This window comes from Wolffia australiana, chromosome 17 (genome assembly GCF_029677425.1).
Source record: "Wolffia australiana isolate 7733 chromosome 17, ASM2967742v1".
In the NCBI taxonomy this organism is placed as follows: Eukaryota; Viridiplantae; Streptophyta; class Magnoliopsida; order Alismatales; family Araceae; genus Wolffia; species Wolffia australiana.
Genome location: NC_135851.1, coordinates 10,968,249 through 10,987,101, shown reverse-complemented (window position 1 = coordinate 10,987,101; position 18,853 = coordinate 10,968,249). Strand labels below are relative to the sequence as shown.

At 44.2% G+C, this 18,853-nt stretch overlaps 1 protein-coding gene and 1 long non-coding RNA gene across 5 annotated transcripts; one reads left to right on the top strand and one right to left on the bottom strand.

Annotated features, from left to right (window-relative positions):
- Positions 1-527: 527 nt before the first annotated feature.
- LOC144714671 (cysteine proteinase inhibitor 1-like) lies at positions 528-1,209 on the top strand. 2 transcript variants are annotated; one of them, XM_078589450.1, is made up of 2 exons: positions 528-958; positions 1,085-1,209. In XM_078589450.1, exon 1 carries the CDS (start codon positions 604-606, stop codon positions 946-948), a length of 345 nt encoding a protein of 114 aa, XP_078445576.1. In that variant the 5' UTR covers positions 528-603; the 3' UTR covers positions 949-958; positions 1,085-1,209. The 2 variants fall into 2 exon arrangements, with proteins under 2 accessions (XP_078445576.1, XP_078445575.1); XM_078589449.1 differs by having other exon boundaries at positions 1,080-1,097.
- A 1,531-nt stretch (positions 1,210-2,740) lies between these two features.
- On the bottom strand, positions 2,741-17,546 carry LOC144714300 (uncharacterized). Of its 3 annotated transcripts, none has more exons than XR_013584312.1 (3): positions 17,296-17,546; positions 7,269-7,450; positions 2,741-6,995 (listed from the first exon to the last, which is right to left on the bottom strand). It is a non-coding gene; the product is annotated as an uncharacterized LOC144714300 (long non-coding RNA). The 3 variants fall into 3 exon arrangements; XR_013584311.1 differs by lacking the exon at positions 17,296-17,546 and adding an exon at positions 9,212-9,436; XR_013584310.1 differs by lacking the exon at positions 17,296-17,546 and having other exon boundaries at positions 7,269-7,902.
- Positions 17,547-18,853: the final 1,307 nt, after the last annotated feature.

The window sequence follows — 18,853 nt, the reverse complement described above, 5'->3', positions numbered from 1 at the left end:
ACTGATCGGGAGTGTGAACCGCGAGACTTTTTTTTGTTCTTGGATTGTTGCTCGCGATAGTGGGTCAACCACGATCGATTACGATCGGGATAGCGGAACCTGAAACTGCGCTGACGATGAGCAAAACAAGACTGCCCGTGCTTTATCTGATTGCGACCAAAATAATTTAATGAATACATTTCCCCGTCCTGGTTTAGAGACGCTCTAAACCTCAGTTACCATGGGCTACCGGTTGCGACCCATGAAATTCATGCCACACGCCACCGGACCAGGAAATCCGTTCCCCGGCCTACTATCGCTTCTCCAAGTTTTTTTTCTTCTTTTTTTCAGAAGTTGGTGGAGCCGCACGAAGGTTAGAGAGAGGCCTTCCACAAGTCTCCCCCATTTTTTGCTGAGGCATGCGGTATTTGACTCTGCGGCCTACGGTTGATCTCTAGACACGGAACCTAAGCTGTGATAACCTAATGACCAAACATGCAAAGCTCCGTCACACGCGTTTCTCCCCACCCTATATAAGATGCGCTCCGTGGAGTTCCATGCAACACAGAACAATCACAACTCCTCAGAAAAAGATAGACACCCACAACGATCCACAAGTGCACGATGAAGACCCAGTCAGCTCTTCTGCTCCTCGCCGTCCTTTCGGCCGTCGCCATCCAGACTTATGCGACCCTGGAGAATCCGACGCCGCCCGGATGGAACAGGATTAAGAAGCCAGAAGACTACCAGCATGCGCTGGACGTGGCGCAATTCGCCGTCAGGCGCCACAACAGATTGACACACGACGACCTACGCTTCGTCCGGATGATCAGGGGCTACGTCAACGGCCAGTACTACCGCCTCGTCATCGAGGCCGAGGACGACGTCAAGTCCCAGAAGTACGAGACGCTCGTGCGTGAGAGGGTGCCCAACAGCGTCCGGGAGCTCATCTACTTCAGGAGCTCTTGAAGCGTCTTCGGTACTGTCCCTGGAAGGAACAATCCCCTCTTGTCAATTCAATCATGAGCTTGACTCACGCGAATAAAACTCTGGCCAGATGGGTCCGACCTTGACTTTCTATCCTTGTCTTGTGTTCATAGTGCAGAAAATCCCCATTCCCATCTACGTTCGCACAGCCGTCTTTCCTTGCGCCCCGCATCGGCTTTGGTTTCTCGCCCCCTCTATGCCTCATCTGTATCTCGCCACGGTTCAAATCTGACTCCCTCGTTGTACTCTAGTCCGCGCTCAGCGATGCGCTCGTCGCACGGATTCATGAGTGTCAATTAGAAATCAGATGACATTTACCTAACGCATAAACCGGTGCTGGGTGAGAGAGGGATAGGAGGGACCAGAGCTCCATAGAAATAGAAGCACGGTTAGAGAGGGATAGCCAGATAGGAGGAGAGGACGCAGGAAGAGAGAGTCGCAAAGACAGACGTACAAACAGAGAGAGAGAGTGCAAGGGAGCAACGGAGCAAGAGAACAAGACAGAGGGATAGATTGAAACAGTCACAGCATGGGGAAAGGAGAAAGAGAAGACAAAGGAGGGGGGGACAGCAGAGAGATAAATAGGAAGACTAACGCGGGAAACAGAGTGAAGGAGATATAGGGATGGAGAAGCAGATAGAGAGACAGTCAGCAGATTGACATAGAGAGACGGGTTGAAGTCTTAAAAGACAGACACTGTGAGACGAAGAGAGAGGGGAGGGAATAGATAGAAAGAGACGCTGTGTGAGTGAGCGAGAGGGAGAAGGAGAGAGCGAGAGGGTGCGGGTGAGACAGAGAAGGATGATAGTGAGAGAAACACAGAGAGAGAGAGAGTGAAAGCTGGAAGTAGGGAGATAGAGGGAGAAAGATCCGATCTGCTTCGCGGTCGAGCTTGATATCCCGAGGAGATATTTTTTTTGAAGATAGCTGCTGATAGTGACCCAATCGTGATGGATCACAATCAAGATCAGCCCACAACGATGCGTGAGGACGACGTGGTGAAGTTCACTCAAGGGTATGACTAGAGTAGCGTGTGCGGTCGGTGCGAAAATCCGCACCGACTGTGTGAATTTTCACACGCACCATTGATAATCTCAGTTTTGGGGTGTTTTTACGGGGTATTTATCGGTCTAATCATGTGAGGACTGAGCTTATCTAACACAATTTATAACCTCACAGCCTTAGGGCAAGTGGGGTGTCGATTCACAGGGAGTAGGTAAATTTAGAGTATTTTCCTTTTTTTAATTTGAAGTATATTAAAACTCAGACTGCTAAGTTCAGTTCTATAATTCAGTTAAATTGTTATCAGTTAGTTTCTACAAGTAAACTTTATAGAATTTAACTGAGTAGGTCAGTCAGCAGAGAATTTATCTGCTGATAGTGTAGCTTTGCCCCTTGGGGCAAATAAGCAAGCACCCTGCGTGCAGGTAGGCCTGAACGCAGGCTCTTACTTGCTCGCAGGCTTGCACGTTGCCACCCAGCGCAAGCGAGTGCTGCTCGCGGCGCTGCTGCGGGCAGGCAAGCCTGCTCGCGGCGTCTCAGTGTGCGGGTGAACCTGCTGCAGCGCTGCTGTGCGCGGGCGAGCTCTGCTCGCTGTGCTGCTGCGCGCGGGCGAGCTTGTTGCACGCAGCGCTGCTGCGTGCGGCGTTGTTCCCCGCGGCTTGGATTTTTTGCAACCTAGGCTGTTGCCTGGGTTGCTAGCTGCTTGGAAGTTCTGCATGGATGGATTTCAAGATCTGATGTGGAGAACGATGGAATTTTTGCTAGAACAGAATGGAAAACGATTCAATCAACTATGAGATTCGAAATCAAGCATAACCAGAGGAACAACAGAAATTGGAAATGCTGAAGACACAGCTTGTGATCTTCAGCCCAACTCTGATTGTCTTAGAAGGGAGAAGAAGATTGCACTAAAACTGAAACGCTCACGCCTCCTTGTGTCACTCCTTCCGAGCAAGGCGACGATTGTCGTTCTCCAGCTACTCTTCAGCTTGCTTCTCTCCCAGCTCCAATGCTCATCAGCCTTGGAGGGTCTGCAGAAATCCTTTCTCTCCAAGCCCTAGCTTCCTTGAGAGAAATTCTGGACAACCTCAAAATGAACTCTCAAGAGAGTATTTATAGGTTTCTCTTAACACATGCCCCGGGGCCATTTTCAGAATTTTCTTCCTCTTGAATTTTCGCCAACTCCTCTTGATTCTTGTCGTCCTCCTTTGGTTGTCTTAACCTGTTTCTGAACTTACTAACCAAAAAATGTCAAATATAGTCCACTTGATTCGAAGAATCAAGTGGGGTTAGTAATTTTATAAAATAATGCGTATGCATGACAACTCACATGAATTAACTAAATATTCTTGATGCTTTGATTCTTAAAAGTCTAAATATTTGATGACTTATTGAGAGTCATCAAACACCCCCCAACTTAGATCATTACTAGTCCCTTAGTAATGAAATGCAAGTGAGAAATAATGATGATCTCTAGTTGACTTTTGACGTTTGATAACTTTGACTCATGCTCTCGTCAAGGAGTGCTTTCATCAATTGAGCTTAGCCAACTTAGGGGAAAACCTTAGGATCTATTTCAGCCCTTCTACCTCAACTAAGTGCACTTCTGATTTATGGAGTACATATAGTAAGTACTTATTATATGGATTGGGTTGAGTCAACACCCCAAGCGCACTACTGAATGAGGCGTAGAGAACAGTGCTACTGCTGGCTCAATACTATGGCTATAATAGCATCGGCTCAAACACATGGGAGACAGCTTTTCCACCTTTATTTTCATTAACATTTGCTGCTTGTTGGTCATGTTTGATGACAATCAATTTTTGGTTGCTATGATGCAAGCTTGTGCTTGTTTTGTGCAGTGCAGCTTCCACTTTGCATTTTGGTGGCGCTTATCCACTACCCATGTGCCGTCCTTAGTAGACCGGCAGCTTATTTCCCTGAAGAGGTTTGTATCCCTCTTGGTTCAGGGAGCTTCACTCACGTCTTAATAATATTGCCAATGATCCAACACTAACCCTACTCTCCACTAAAGCTAAAAATTTCGTGCATGTAAGTGCTAACTCAACCCGAGGTGGATGGCAAGATGAGAGAAATATGATGGTAAGATATGGGACCGTAGTAGTACGAATCATTGTGCACCTAGCTAGGCTTATTTCACCTAGGATTCCCTAACTGGCCAGTCTTTAAATTCTAACACCCTTGAAAAGAGCCTTATTATCATGCATATCATTGTACAAGCATCTCCTAAGATCATCACATATCCATGGTTTGGTTGATGCAAAACGAAAAAAATTTTCATGGATGATAGAGTAGTTATGCATGCAACTCTATTCCCCCCCCCCTCCATAAAAAAGGGCATGTTCCTACATGACGGGAAGTAAATAAGAGTAAGGGGAAATGGAGATCAAACCATGGAATAGAGAGCGGTGACCGGCCTTTGAGTTGTCCATCTACGGTGTAGGTGAGCTTGGATAGGAATGGCTGCACATGGCGACGCAAACAAAAACGAAGAAAACAAAAGCAGAACCAAATAACAAAACAGAGAGAATAAGAAAGGAACAAAAATACGAATCAGATCATGTTGCTACCATGCGGTGGTTTCTCTAAAGTGATATTCATGGGGCTTTGTAGATCTTCCTCTTTTAAATAAGGTTTGAGGCGTTGCCCATTAACAGTGAAATGCTTTTGAGATGTAGGATCTAAGATTGTGACCGCACCGTTCTCAAATACTTGTTGGACAATAAAGGGGCCATCCCATCTAGTTTTCAATTTCCCTGGGAAGAGTTTCAACCTAGAGTTGCAAAGCCATACTTTCTGGTTTTCTACAAAGACTCTTCTCCTTAAGCTTTTATCATGAAACGTTTTCATTTTGTCCTTGTAAATTCTCGAATTTTCATAAGCCTCATTTCGTAATTCTTCCAATTCATTCAACTGAAGAAGTCTATATTTGCTGGCTTTATCTAGTTCCAGATTGAGCTTTCTAATAGCCCAAAGGGCTTTGTGTTCTAGCTCAAGAGGTAGGTGGCATGCCTTCCCAAAAATAAGTCGAAATGGGGACATGCCTAGAGGGGTTTTGTAGGCTGTCCTATAGGCCCATAATGCCTCGTCTAGCTTCCTAGACCAATCTTTACCATCAGGACACACTATTTTTCTCAAGATTTTCTTGACTTCTCTATTGCACAATTCGACTTGGCCATTGGCTTGAGGGTGATAGGGGGTAGTGACTCGATGATGGACACCAAACTTCTTAAGGAGGTTCCTAAAGTTGTAATTTGTAAAATGGGAACCTCCATCGCTAATGATGGCTCGTGGGCATCCATATCTATAGAAAATATTTTTCTCAATAAAATTGGTCACTACCTTACTGTCATTGGTTTTGGAGGGAATGGCTTCTACCCATTTGGAGACATAATCGACAGCCATCAAGATATACTCATATCCATGAGAGTTAGGAAAAGGACCCATAAAATCAATTCCCCATAGATCGAAAATTTCTACTTCTAGGATGGGTTGTAAGGGCATTCTATCCTTCTTGTTCATATGGATGGAGGCTTGGCATGCTAAACAGGTATTGTAAAATTTTTGGGCGTCTTGAAATAAGGTAGGCCAAAAGAAACCCGATTCGACAATTTTATGTGCTGTTACCTTCGCTGAGTAGTGTCCTCCTCCGGGCTTTGCATGAAAGAATTCCAGAATGCTTCGTTGCTCGTTCTCGGGCACGCACCGCCTCAAGACTTGGTCTTGCCCTTGGTGAAACAGCTCCGGATCTTCCCAGAAATAAAATCTTGCATCTTTCAGCAGCTTCTTTCTCTCGTGGGATGTCCAACCTGTAGGAATTTTTCCTGCAACAAGAAAATTGACAATATGCGCGTACCAAGGAACCAATGTTCCTTGTGCGGTTAGGACGTGTTCATCAGGAAATGCATCATTTATTAGTTCAGGTTGGGCGCCTATGATTCGGGAGAGGTGATCGGCTACTACATTCTCACACCCTCTCTTATCCTTGATTTCTAAATCAAACTCCTGTAATAAAAGCACCCATCTAATAAGCCTAGGTTCGGCCTCCTTCTTTGTTAACAAATATCTAATAGCTGCATGATCAGAAAAAACAGTAATCTTACTACCTAGTAAATAAGACCTAAACTTTTCTAATGCAAAAATAATAGCTAACAGCTCCTTCTCGGTGGTGGTATAATTCAGTTGTGCGTCGACTAAGGTTCTGCTGGCGTAGTAGATGACCACGGGTTTCTTGTCAATTCGTTGACCTAACACTGCACCTACTGCAAAATCAGAAGCATCGCACATTAGTTCAAAAGGAAGGGTCCAATCGGGCCCTTGCAAGATAGGCGCATTTACTAAAGCTTCTTTCAATTTATCAAATGCATTTTTAGCTTCTAGTGTTAGTTCAAAATCATTGTTCTTAGACGATAAAAGATTTGTGAGAGGTTTAGAAATTTTAGCAAAGTCGAGAATAAAATGTCTATAGAAACCCGCATGGCCGAGGAAACCCCTAAGGGTTTTTAGGTTGGTTGGAGGTGGAAGGCCCTGGATGATTTCGATCTTGGCCTTGTCCACTTCCAATCCACGGTTGCTTACCATGTGGCCCAGCACTACTCCCTCCTTGGTGTTCAGAAGGTGCAGGCCTAAAGCTCTCCAACAGCTTCCTCATTTGTTCCTGGGATTCCAACATCTGCTTCGTCTGAAATTCCATCATGACCTGCATCCGCATCTCCATCTCCGCTCGCAACTTTTGGTTTTGCTTCTCTATCATATCTGAAATGACGGGGGTGAATGTAGAAAAATCAGGCTGGTTGTGAGAGGGAACCTGATACTGCTGTTGGGGCCTGGACTGGAACTGCTGTCTTTGTTGGAATGGAGGTTGAGTTGCCGGCTTACTCCCTTGGTGGAAGGTCTCTCCATTTGGAAAATTCGGCCTCTTTTGCCCTGCCCATGGTTGCTGCGGTTGGTTGAAGGCTTTCACCTCTTCTTCCATGGCTTGGCAGGCTCCGTCTTCATGTTCCCTGCTGAAACAGAGAGAGCAAATTTTGGCCTTAACGATGGGGGAGTTACCTAAGAAAACGTTCTTCAAGGTGGAGGTGAGCTCCTCCAATTTCTGGTTGCTTTTAAGGTAAGAGGAAAATACTTCATTTTCAAAATTTCTGTAGATAGTCCAGGAACGTTTTGGGAAGAACATCTAATATGAAAATCATCGAGGAATTCTAAAGGATTCTGTGCAAGTAGTCCGTTAAATTCAGGTAAAGAATTAATCAAAGCATTATCATATCTGAATAAAATACCTTCACCTATGTTCAGGTTGACATCGGTTTGTCGCAGGCTTCCCGACGGTGTCGACCTGTCCAGCATTGTTCTCCTTCTCTCATTCTGCTGATGTCTCTCTTCTGCCATTGTTTCCTGCTGAATTTCAGGTTCCGTAACTGTAGATTTTGGAGTTGCGTCGCGTGCAACGTTCTCTGTAGATCTTTCACCAGCCCTTGAACGAGTCAGTACCATAGAACTTCAGCAGAGAATTAGAAAGACAATAAGCTGAGGATTTCAAGTCCTGCAGCTTTAGGAGAAGGAATTATAGATAACTGAAAACACAGAAACAAAAATTCTACTATAATACCGTGCTCCCCGGCAACGGCGCTAGTTGATAATCTCAGTTTTGGGGTGTTTTTACGGGGTATTTATCGGTCTAATCGTGTGAGGACTGAGCTTATCTAACACAATTTATAACCTCACAGCCTTAGGGCAAGTGGGGTGTCAATCCACAGGGAGCAGGTAAATTCAGAGTATTTTCCTTTTTTTAATTCGAAGTATATTAAAACTCAGACTGCTAAGTTCAGTTCTATAATTCAGTTAAATTGTTATCAGTTAGTTTCTACAAGTAAACTTTATAGAATTTAACTGAGTAGGTCAGTCAGCAGAGAATTTATCTGCTGACAGTGTATCTTTGCCCCTTGGGGTAAATAAGCAAGCACCCTGCGTGCAGGTAGGCCTGAACGCAGGCTCTTACTTGCGCGCAGGCTTGCACGTTGCCACCCAGCGCAAGCGAGCGCTGCTCGCGGCGCTGCTGCGGGCAGGCAAGCCTGCTCGCGGCATCTCAGTGAGCAGAGCTCGCCCGCGCGCAGCAGCGCTGCAGCAGGCTCACCCGCACGCTGAGACGCCGCGAGCAGCGCTCGCTTGCGCTGGGTGGCAACGTGCAAGCCTGCGCGCAAGTAAGAGCCTACGTTCAGGCCTACCTGCACGCATGGTGCTTGCTTATTTGCCCCAAGGGGCAAAGATACACTGTCAGCAGATAAATTCTCTGCTGACTGACCTACTCAGTTAAATTCTATAAAGTTTACTTGTAGAAACTAATTGATAACAATTTAACTGAATTATAGAACTGAACTTAGCAGTCTGAGTTTTAATATCCTTCGAATTAAAAAAAGGAAAATACTCTGAATTTACCTGCTCCCTGTGGATCGACACCCCACTTGCCCTAAGGCTGTGAGGTTATAAATTGTGTTAGATAAGCTCAGTCCTCACACGATTAGACTGATAAATACCCCGTAAAAACACCCCAAAACTGAGATTAACAACCATAGGGGCTGTGCGACATGCGGTGTGGTTTCGTGCGGAAATCCGCACCGCGCATCGCACACTTGGAAGTTGATTTTTCCTTTAAAAATTGTAATTTTAAAATTCACTCTTAACTTGGGAAATTATAATACGCTAACCGTTAAAATCCAAAGATAATCGGTATAGTTCTTTAAAGTTCAAGAAATTGCTTTATTAATTTTAAAAATGTTTTTTATGGGAAACAACAATCTAAAAGTAACCGTTAAATGAAAAAGATAACCGACAGAAGTCATTCAAATACTAAAAAGGTCTTACTTAATTTTAAAAATAATTTCTAAGGCAAAAAATAATATAAAAGTAACCGTTAAGTTCATAATATTTTTTAAAGAAGTCATTAAAATACTAAAAAAATCTAAATTCATTTTAAAAACCATTTCTAAGGCAAAAAATAATATAAGATTAACCGTTAACTTCCTGATTTAATCGACATAAGTCGTTAAAAATCTAGAAATTTCTTAATTAAATTTAAAAATCTTCTCTGATGCGAGAACAATAGTAAACTAACTGTTAAATTAAAAAGATAATCGATAGAAGTCGTTAAAATTCTAGGAAATTCTTAAGCTGCAAATAATGTTGGACGATGTGATAATTTCCAGTTCTTGAGGGGGATGAGTACATTCTTATATGAGGTGATGACGCCTCGATGTGTGGAGCCACTTCCACTAGATCTCACGATCACAAAGTAGTACTTAAAATAACAGGAAAAGTAGGGAGAGTATGGCGATCAACATGGATAATATATTATCTATGTATCAAATAAAAAATCTGATAGGGAGAATATTAGTCAAAATAAGGAGCTTCCAGTTGACTCAAACTTTTGAGTGGTATGCTCCTCCATGTCTTTGAAATCCTTGTGAACAATCATTCTCTTTAATCCCCAAGCGAACGCAGTGGCATCCTCCCGTGAGCGACCCTTATCTCTTGCCTTTGATTCTTCTCCAACAGAAAAAGAAGAGAAGAAAAGGGTAGAGGAAGAAAATAAATAAGAATGAAGGAGAGAAGAAAAAGGAAGAATAACTAAAAAATTCAAGCCGCACAAGAAAAATAATACGAACAGAAAAAGAATGAAGGAGAGAAGAAAAATGTAAGAAAAAGAAGTAAAAGAAGATGAAGAAAACAAGAAGAATAAAATTAATAGGCATAAGAGAAGAAACAAGAAGAAGAAAAAGAATAGGAGAAGAGGAAGAAAATAAAAAGAAGAGAAGAAAAAAGGTAGAGGAAGAAAATAAAATAGAAGAAGAAGAAGAAAAATCAGAAGAGAAGAAAAGGTAGAGGAAGAAAATAAAGAAGAAGAAGAAGGAAAAATCAGAAGAGAAGAAAAGGTAGAGGAAGAAAATAAAGAAGAAGAAGAAGGGGAAAAATCAGAAGAGAAGGAAAAGGTGGAGGAAGAAAATAAAGAAGAAGAAGAAGAGAAAACAGAAGAGGAGAAAAAAAGAAGAGAAGAAAAGGGAGAGGAGGAAAAGAAAGAAGAATGACGTAAAGAAGAAAAACAAAGAATAACTAAAAATTTCAAGCCGCACAAGAAAAATAATAGGAACAGAAAAAGAATGAAGGAGAGAAGAAAAGGTAGAAGAAGAGTAGAGCGAAGAAGAAAATAACAGGAAAGAAGAGGAAGAAAATAAAGAAGAAAAGAAGAATAAAACAAATAGGCGTAAGAGAATAAACAAGAAGAAGAAGAAGAAGAAGAAGAATAGAGAGAAGACGAGGATAAAAAAGACGAGAAGAAACAGGTAGGCGAAGAAAATAAAATGGCAGAAGAAGAAAAATGAACAAAGAATTTATAGCCATAAGAAAAAACGATAGGATGGAAAAAAAGAATAGAGACAAGAAAAAGAAGAAGAATGGAGAGAAGGAAAAGAAGAGAAACAAGAAGCGGCAGAAAATTAAACAGGAACTAAAGGATAAAATTGCAGAAAATTACATCTAAATTCGAAGAAGGTACCTGAAGAGGATCGTAGAACAAGTCAAAATCAGAAGCTCAACGAGGAATAATAGATCTGAGCCCCTCCAAAGCGACCCAGATGGAAGAAGAAGGAGAAGAAAAGGGACCAGAAACAGGAAAGTAGATCGTATGAATCAAAACGCGTGAAATCAAATTCTGGGGGAACCCTCTGCCGCTGGAGAGCACTCCAGGCAGAGAGAGAGAGGGGGGAAAGAAGACGGATTTGGAGAGGGGGGAAATGGTTGGAAAATGGCTCTTGGAGCGAGGCTATGGAGGGGGCGGGTGATCGATAACGATGGAGGAAGCAGCCGCGAAGACCGACAGCCTTCCGACGAGAGAGGACTCAGAGGAGAGGGCGGTCAGACGGGAGAGGGGGAGGGGGGGGGGGGGGGGGCGGGGGCGGGGGGGGGGGGGGGGGGGGGGCGCCGAACTTATTTTTGCACATTCGCACATAACCGCACCACCCAGACCCGTGTGCGGTGTGAAGTGCGGTCTGGGAACATTGTGTGCGGTGCGATGTGCGAATTTCGCACCGCACTGCACATTCGCACGTTCGCCCGTTCGCTCGCACGAACGGACCTTCCCTAGTTATGACCGCGAGCCTCGTCGCAAGGCCCACAGATAAGCTCACAAACGGCTGCCAACTTGGAACCTGGGTGGTTCATGCTTAGTGGATTCTTGATTCTTTCTACTATATCTCTTTGCTTTAGGGAGGATTCCTTTTTATTAGCGGTGTTCATGGGTCGCCCCCTTGCTGTGAGTAGAGAGCGAATCTTGATGTGGCGGGATTGGGTTAACCGGTTCATCCATGTATCGTGGTGTCCAAGCTTTTACCTCTCGGGGAAAGCTGAAGAGAGCGGGGGAGTCATGAGATGATCAGGCGCGACGTTGCTGAACGAGACGGAGACGAGATACAACGAGATGAGATACCACGAAACGAGATGTACATGAAACGTCAAGAAAGGGGATGGAGGCGAGATTTCACAAAATGTGAGATAGGTGAGATCTCGTGGAACTTGATGTAGGTGAGATGTCCCGAGACGCGATGCATACGAGGAAGCAAGAAAGGATCTACAGACTAGGTATCACGAGACAAGGCGCAGGCGTGACATCACGAGAGTACGAGAATGGCAGAGACAAGATATAACTGTGAGATGAAGTGATAGGAGTTGACATGTGACGGCGCCAAATATCACGAGGTATAACTATGGGATGGAGTGATAGGCGCTGAGAGGTGATCAGGCGAGGCGAGAGATTTTACCGCTCATCTTGTATCCGGATATCCCACGACTTGCCTCATTTCTTGATGTCTCAGATCGTGACGAGCCATCTCATCCCATCTCGAGAAATCTCGTGGCTCACGTGGCTTTGTGATATCTCATCTCGTGTCATCTCGTGATATATCATACATCGTGTCATGGTAACTCCCATCTCGTGATATTTCCACTTATATCATCTCATATCCTTGCTTCGTCATATCTCTCCTCCCGCGGCATCTCATCCCGCATCATATTTTGCCGTCTCTTCTCCTTGAATCGAGTCTAATGCCATCCCGTGATGTCATCCCATCGTGCGTCATCTTGTCCTATCTCTCCTCATGAAATCGAGTCTAATGCCATCTCGGGATGTCATCGCATCCCACCATCTCGTTTCCTCAAATCTATCTCATCTCGCGACTTATCGCCTCGCATTACCTCGCGTCAAGTCATCCACTCCGGGGATATCTCTCTCATCTCGCTGACATATCGCCCCGCATCCTCTCATCTCGCGGTATCTCATTCCCTACCTCGTTTCCTTGTATCTCTCATATCCTGTTAGCCCGCCTCTTTTATGTCATTCCATCTCGCCACATCTGCTTACTTCTCTCATGATAGCTCGAGCCTCCCGATAAATCACACTTAACTCTTTTCGGATATCTCTCTCTCGTCTCAATCATCTCACCTCGTGCCAGGATAAATCTTGCCTTAGCTCGTTTCAACCATCTCTCGTCTAGTGATATCTCGTCTCATCTCACCATATCTCGTCTCTACCAACACATATCCTCCCGTGATATCTCCTCTATCCCTTCTGAAACTCACTGAGAGACAAGACACTAGACGAGAGAGATGTTTTCATTTGGTGTAGGCGAGAGATTAAGAACAGGGATTCCAAAGTGATGTTTTCATTTGGTGTAGGCATTCCAAACTGGTAGGAAAATTTATAAAATTATTAAGTTATGTTATCTTTCCCTTCTTCAATTCTAGTTGAGAAAGAAATAAAGCTTCTCTAGGCAGAAGTAACAAACTCAAAAAATTAATGGAAATATTCAGTCGACATTGAGAAAAAATTGGAATAAAATAATGAATATTTATATAGAGAATTCGGATATCGATATGCATCCAAAGTCGATATAAAAATATATTTTGGTGAAAATTTAGTTGCGGAATATTTCAATTTTTGAAATAACAACAGACACATGCGACTCGTCAAATGTCTCGCCAATGACGAGATATAAACAACCCCGGATAGCCAGAGAGAGCGACAGAGAGAGACAGCGACAAATAGAGAGCAAAAGAGAGAGAGAGAGAGAGAGAGAGAGAGAGAGAGAGAGAGAGAGAGAGAGAGAGAGAGAGAGAGAGAGAGAGAGAGAGAGAGAGAGAGAGAGAGAGAGAGAGAGAGAGAGAGAGAGAGAGAGAGAGAGAGAGAGAGAGAGAGAGAGAGAGAGAGAGTGAGAGAGAGGGAGAGGGAGAGAAAGAGAGAGAGAGAGAGAGAGTGTGAGAGAGAGAGTGTGTGAGAGTGAGGCGAGAGAGCGAGAGAGAGTGAGTCAGAGAGAGTGCATGAGAGAGAGTGCACGAGAGAGTGTGAGAGTGAGTGAGAGAGGGAGAGTGAGAGCAAGAGAGAGTGAGTGAGAGCGAGAGACAAAGAGAGAGAGAGAGAGAGTGCGAGAGAGAGAGTGAGAGAGAGAGAGAGAGAGAGAGAGAGAGAGAGAGAGAGAGAGAGAGAGAGAGAGAGAGAGAGAGAGAGAGAGAGAGAGAGAGAGAGAGAGAGAGAGAGAGAGAGAGAGAGAGAGAGAGAGAGAGAGAGAGAGGGAGAGAACGAGAGAGGGAAAGAGAGAGCAAGAGAGAGAGAGAGTCGGAAGGCAAGAGACGGACCGAGTGGCAGCGGGACAGACAGCGTGACAGAGAGAGACAGAAAGGGGAAGTAGGAGATAGGTGTTTAAAGAGAGAGGAACGCGGTAGAGCGAGAGTGAGACGGTGCGTAAGAGAGAGCAAAGGAGACGTCGCGTGAGACAGATAGAGACGGAGGGAGAGCAGTAGAGCAAGAGGCGGTGGATGGGAGAGAGAGAGAGGAAGGAGAGAGATCAAGGGAGACACAGAGGGAAGGACGGAGATAGAGCGAGATAGACAGAGAGAGAGAGTGAAACGGAGAGAGAGAGAGAGAGAGAGAGAGAGAGAGAGAGAGAGAGAGAGAGAGAGAGAGAGAGAGAGAGAGAGAGAGAGAGAGAGAGAGAGAGAGAGAGAGAGAGAGAGAGAGAGAGAGAGAGAGACGGTGCGCGAGGGTAGAGACACGGACGGAGAGACATACAACGAGAAAGAGAGACAGTGAGTGGGAGAAACAGAAAGGGAAAAAGAACGAGACCAATTGAGGGAGAGAGAGAGCGAGAGAGAAGGTCCGTGAGAGAAAGACTTGGTGGGTATGAGCGACAACGAGAGACGGCGAGGGAGAGCGAGAGAGCAAGAGAGAGAGAGAGCGAGAGAGTGGGAGAGAGTGCGAGGAGAGGCGAGAGCGAGAGAGAGAGAGACAGAGGGAGAGAGAGCCAGAGAGACGGTCCGTGAGAGAAAGACTTGGTGCGTATGAGAGACAACGACAGGCGGCGAGGAGCGAGAGATAGAGCAGGAGCGGTAGAGGCAGAGAGAGAGAGAGACACGGCGCGTGAGAGGAGAGAGCGAGAGTCGCTTTTGTTAAAAATCATTGCCCATCCCAAAATGTGATCGGATCTTGTCTGCGCTCGGATCGGCGGTGCGGATCCGGACTACCTCGCCCATCCCATTCGCCGACTGATCGGGAGTGTGAACCGCGAGACTTTTTTTTGTTCTTGGATTGTTGCTCGCGATAGTGGGTCAACCACGATCGATTACGATCGGGATAGCGGCACCTGAAACTGCGCTGACGATGAGCAAAACAAGACTGCCCGTGCTTTATCTGGCTGCGACCAAAATAATTTAATCAATAGATGTGCCCTTCTCTTGTTCGATACAACATTTCCCCGTCCTGGTTTAGAGCCGCTCTAAATCTCAGTTACCACGGGCTACCGGTTGCGACCCATGAAATTCATGCCACACGCCACCGACCCGGAAATCCGTTCCCGCCTACTATCGCTTCTCCAAGTTTTTTCTTCTTTTTCAGAAGTTGGTGGAGCCGCATACGAAGGTTAGAGAGAGGCCTTCCACAAGTCTCCCCCATTTTTTGCTGAGGCATGCGGTATTTGACTCTGCGGCCTACGGTTGATCTCTAGACACGGAACCTAAGCTGTGATAACCTAATGACCAAACATGCAAAGCTCCGTCACACGCGTTTCTCCCCACCCTATATAAGATGCGCTCCGTGGAGTTCCATGCAACACAGAACAATCACAACTCCTCAGAAAAAGATAGACACCCACAATGATCCACAAGTGCACGATGAAGACCTAGTCAGCTCTTCTGCTCCTCGCCGTCCTTTGGCCGTCGCCATCCAGACTTATGCGACCCGAGAATCCGGCGCGCCGGATGGAACAGGATTAAGAAGCCAGAAGACTACCAGCATGCGCTGGACGTGGCGCAATTCGCCGTCGGCGCCAACAGATTGACACGCGGCGACCACGCCGTCCGGATGATCAGGGGCTACGTCAACGGCCAGTACTACGCCTGCGTCATCGAGGCCGAGGCGGCGTCAAGTCCCAGAAGTATGAGACGCCGTGGCGTGAGAGGGTGCCCAACAGCGTCCGGGAGCTCATCTACTTCAGGAGCTCTTGAAGCGTCTGCGGCACTGCCCCTGGAAGGAACAATCCCCTCTTGTCAATTCAATCATGAGCTTGACTCACGCGAATAAAACTCTGGCCAGATGGGTCCGACCTTGACTTTCTATCCTTGTCTTGTGTTCATAGTGCAGAAAATCCCCATTCCCATCTACGTTCGCACAGCCGTCTTTCCTTGCGCCCCGCATCGGCTTTGGTTTCTCGCCCCCTCTATGCCTCATCTGTATCTCGCCACGGTTCAAATCTGACTCCCTCGTTGTACTCTAGTCCGCGCTCAGCGATGCGCTCGTCGCACGGATTCATGAGTGTCAATTAGAAATCAGATGACATTTACCGGAACGCATAAACCGGTGCTGGGTGAGAGAGAGGGATAGGAGGGACCAGAGCTCCATAGAAATAGAAGCACGGTTAGAGAGAGGGTTAGCCGGATAGGAGGAGAGGACGCAGGAAGAGAGAGGCGCAAAGACAGACGTACAAACAGAGAGAGAGAATGCAAGGAGCAACGGAGCAAGAGAACAAGACAGAGGGATAGATTGAAACAGTCACAGCATGGGGAAAGGAGAAAGAGAAGACAAAGGAGGGGGGGACAGCAGAGAGATAAATAGGAAGACTAACGCGGGAAACAGAGTGAAGGAGATATAGGGATGGAGAAGCAGATAGAGAGACAGTCAGCAGATTGACATAGAGAGACGGGTTGAAGTCTTAAAAGACAGACACTGTGAGACGAAGAGAGATGGGAGGAATAGATAGAAAGAGACGCTGTGTGAGTGAGCGAGAGGAGAAGGAGAGAGAGCGAGAGGCGCGGGTGAGACAGAGAAGGATGATAGTGAGAGAAACACAGAGAGAGAGAGAGAGAGTGAGAGCTGGAAGCAGGGAGATAGAGGGAGAAAGATCCAATCTGCTTCGCGGTCGAGCTTGATATCCCCAGGAGATGTTTTTTTTGAAGATAGCCGCTGATAGTGACCCAATCGTGATCGATCACAATCAAGATCGGCCCACAACGATGCATGAGGACGACGTGGTGAAGTTCACTCAAGGGTATGAGTAGAGTAGCGTGTGCGGTGCGGTGCGAAAATCCGCACCGACTGTGTGAATTTTCACACGCACCATAGGGGCTGTGCGACATGCGGTGTGGTTTCGTGCGGAAATCCGCACCGCGCATCGCACACTTGGAAGTTGATTTTTCCTTTAAAAATTGTAATTTTAAAATTCACTCTTAACTTGGGAAATTATAATACGCTAACCGTTAAAATCCAAAGATAATCGGTATAGTTCTTTAAAGTTCAAGAAATTGCTTTATTAATTTTAAAAATGTTTTTTATGGGAAACAACAATCTAAAAGTAACCGTTAAATGAAAAAGATAACCGACAGAAGTCATTCAAATACTAAAAAGGTCTTACTTAATTTTAAAAATAATTTCTAAGGCAAAAAATAATATAAAAGTAACCGTTAAGTTCATAATATTTTTTAAAGAAGTCATTAAAATACTAAAAAAATCTAAATTCATTTTAAAAACCATTTCTAAGGCAAAAAATAATATAAGATTAACCGTTAACTTCCTGATTTAATCGACATAAGTCGTTAAAAATCTAGAAATTTCTTAATTAAATTTAAAAATCTTCTCTGATGCGAGAACAATAGTAAACTAACTGTTAAATTAAAAAGATAATCGATAGAAGTCGTTAAAATTCTAGGAAATTCTTAAGCTGCAAATAATGTTGGACGATGTGATAATTTCCAGTTCTTGAGGGGGATGAGTACATTCTTATATGAAGTGATGACGCGCCTCGATGTGTGGAGCCACTTCCACTAGATCTCATGATCACAAAGTAGTACTTAAAATAACAGGAAAAGTAGGGAGAGTATGGCGATCAACATGGATAATATATTATCTATGTATCAAATAAAAAATCTGATAGGGAGAATATTAGTCAAAATAAGGAGCTTCCAGTTGACTCAAACTTTTGAGTGGTATGCTCCTCCATGTCTTTGAAATCCCTTGTGAACAATCATTCTCTTTTAATCCCAAGCGAGCAGTGGCATCCTCCCCGTGAGCGACCCTTATCTCTTGCCTTTGATTCTTCTCCAACAGAAAAAAGAAGAGAAGAAAAGGGTAGAGGAAGAAAATAAATAAGAATGAAGGAGAGAAGAAAAAAGGAAGAATAACTAAAAAAATTCAAGCCGCACAAGAAAAAATAATACGAACAGAAAAAAGAATGAAGGAGAGAAGAAAAAATGTAAGAAAAAAGAAGTAAAAGAAGATGAAGAAGACAAGAAGAATAAAATTAATAGGCATAAGAGAAGAAACAAGAGGAAGAAAAAGAATAGGGAGAAGAGGAAGAAAATAAAAAAGAAGAGAAGAAAAAGGTAGAGGAAGAAAATAAAATAGAAGAAGAAGAAGAGAAAAAATCAGAAGAGAAGAAAAAGGTAGAGGAAGAAAATAAAGAAGAAGAAGAAGAGAAAAAATCAGAAGAGAAGAAAAAGGTAGAGGAAGAAAATAAAGAAGAAGAAGAAGAGAAAACAGAAGAGGAGAAAAAAAGAAGAGAAGAAAAGGTAGAGGAAGAAAAGAAAGAAGAATGACGTAAAGAAGAAAAAACAAAGAATAACTAAAAAATTTCAAGCCACAAGAAAAATAATAGGAACAGAAAAAAGAATGAAGGAGAGAAGAAAAAGGTAGAAGAAGAGTAGAGCGAAGAAGAAAATAACAGGAAAGAAGAGGAAGAAAATAAAGAAGAAAAGAAGAATAAAACAAATAGGCGTAAGAGAATAAACAAGAAGAAGAAGAAGAAGAAGAAGAATAGAGAGAAGACGAGGATAAAAAAGACGAGAAGAAACAGGTAGGCGAAGAAAATAAAATGGCAGAAGAAGAAAAATGAACAAAGAATTTATAGCCATTACAAGAAAAACGATAGGATGGAAAAAAGAATAGAGACAAGAAAAAGAAGAAGAAGAATGGAGAGAAGGAAAAGAAGAGAAACAAGAAAGCAGAAAATTAAACAGGAACTAAAGGATAAAATCGCAGAAAATTACATCTAAATTCGAAGAAGGTACCTGAAGAGGATCGTAGAACAAGTCAAAATCAGAAGCTCAACGAGGAATAATAGATCTGAGCCCCTCCAAAGCGACCAGATGGAAGAAGAAGGAGAAGAAAGGGACCAGAAACAGGAAAGTAGATCGTATGAATCAAAGCGCGTGAAATCAAATTCTGGGAACCCTCTGCGCTGGAGAGCACTCGGGCAGAGAGAGAGGGGAAAGAAGACGGATTTGGAGAGGGGGAAATGGTTGGAAAATGGTTCTTGGAGCGAGGCTATGGAGGCGG

Bases quoted from the DNA above. Each gene is read 5' to 3' on its own strand.
- LOC144714671 (XM_078589450.1), top strand. From the start codon at position 604: ATGAAGACCCAGTCAGCTCTTCTGCTCCTCGCCGTCCTTTCGGCCGTC.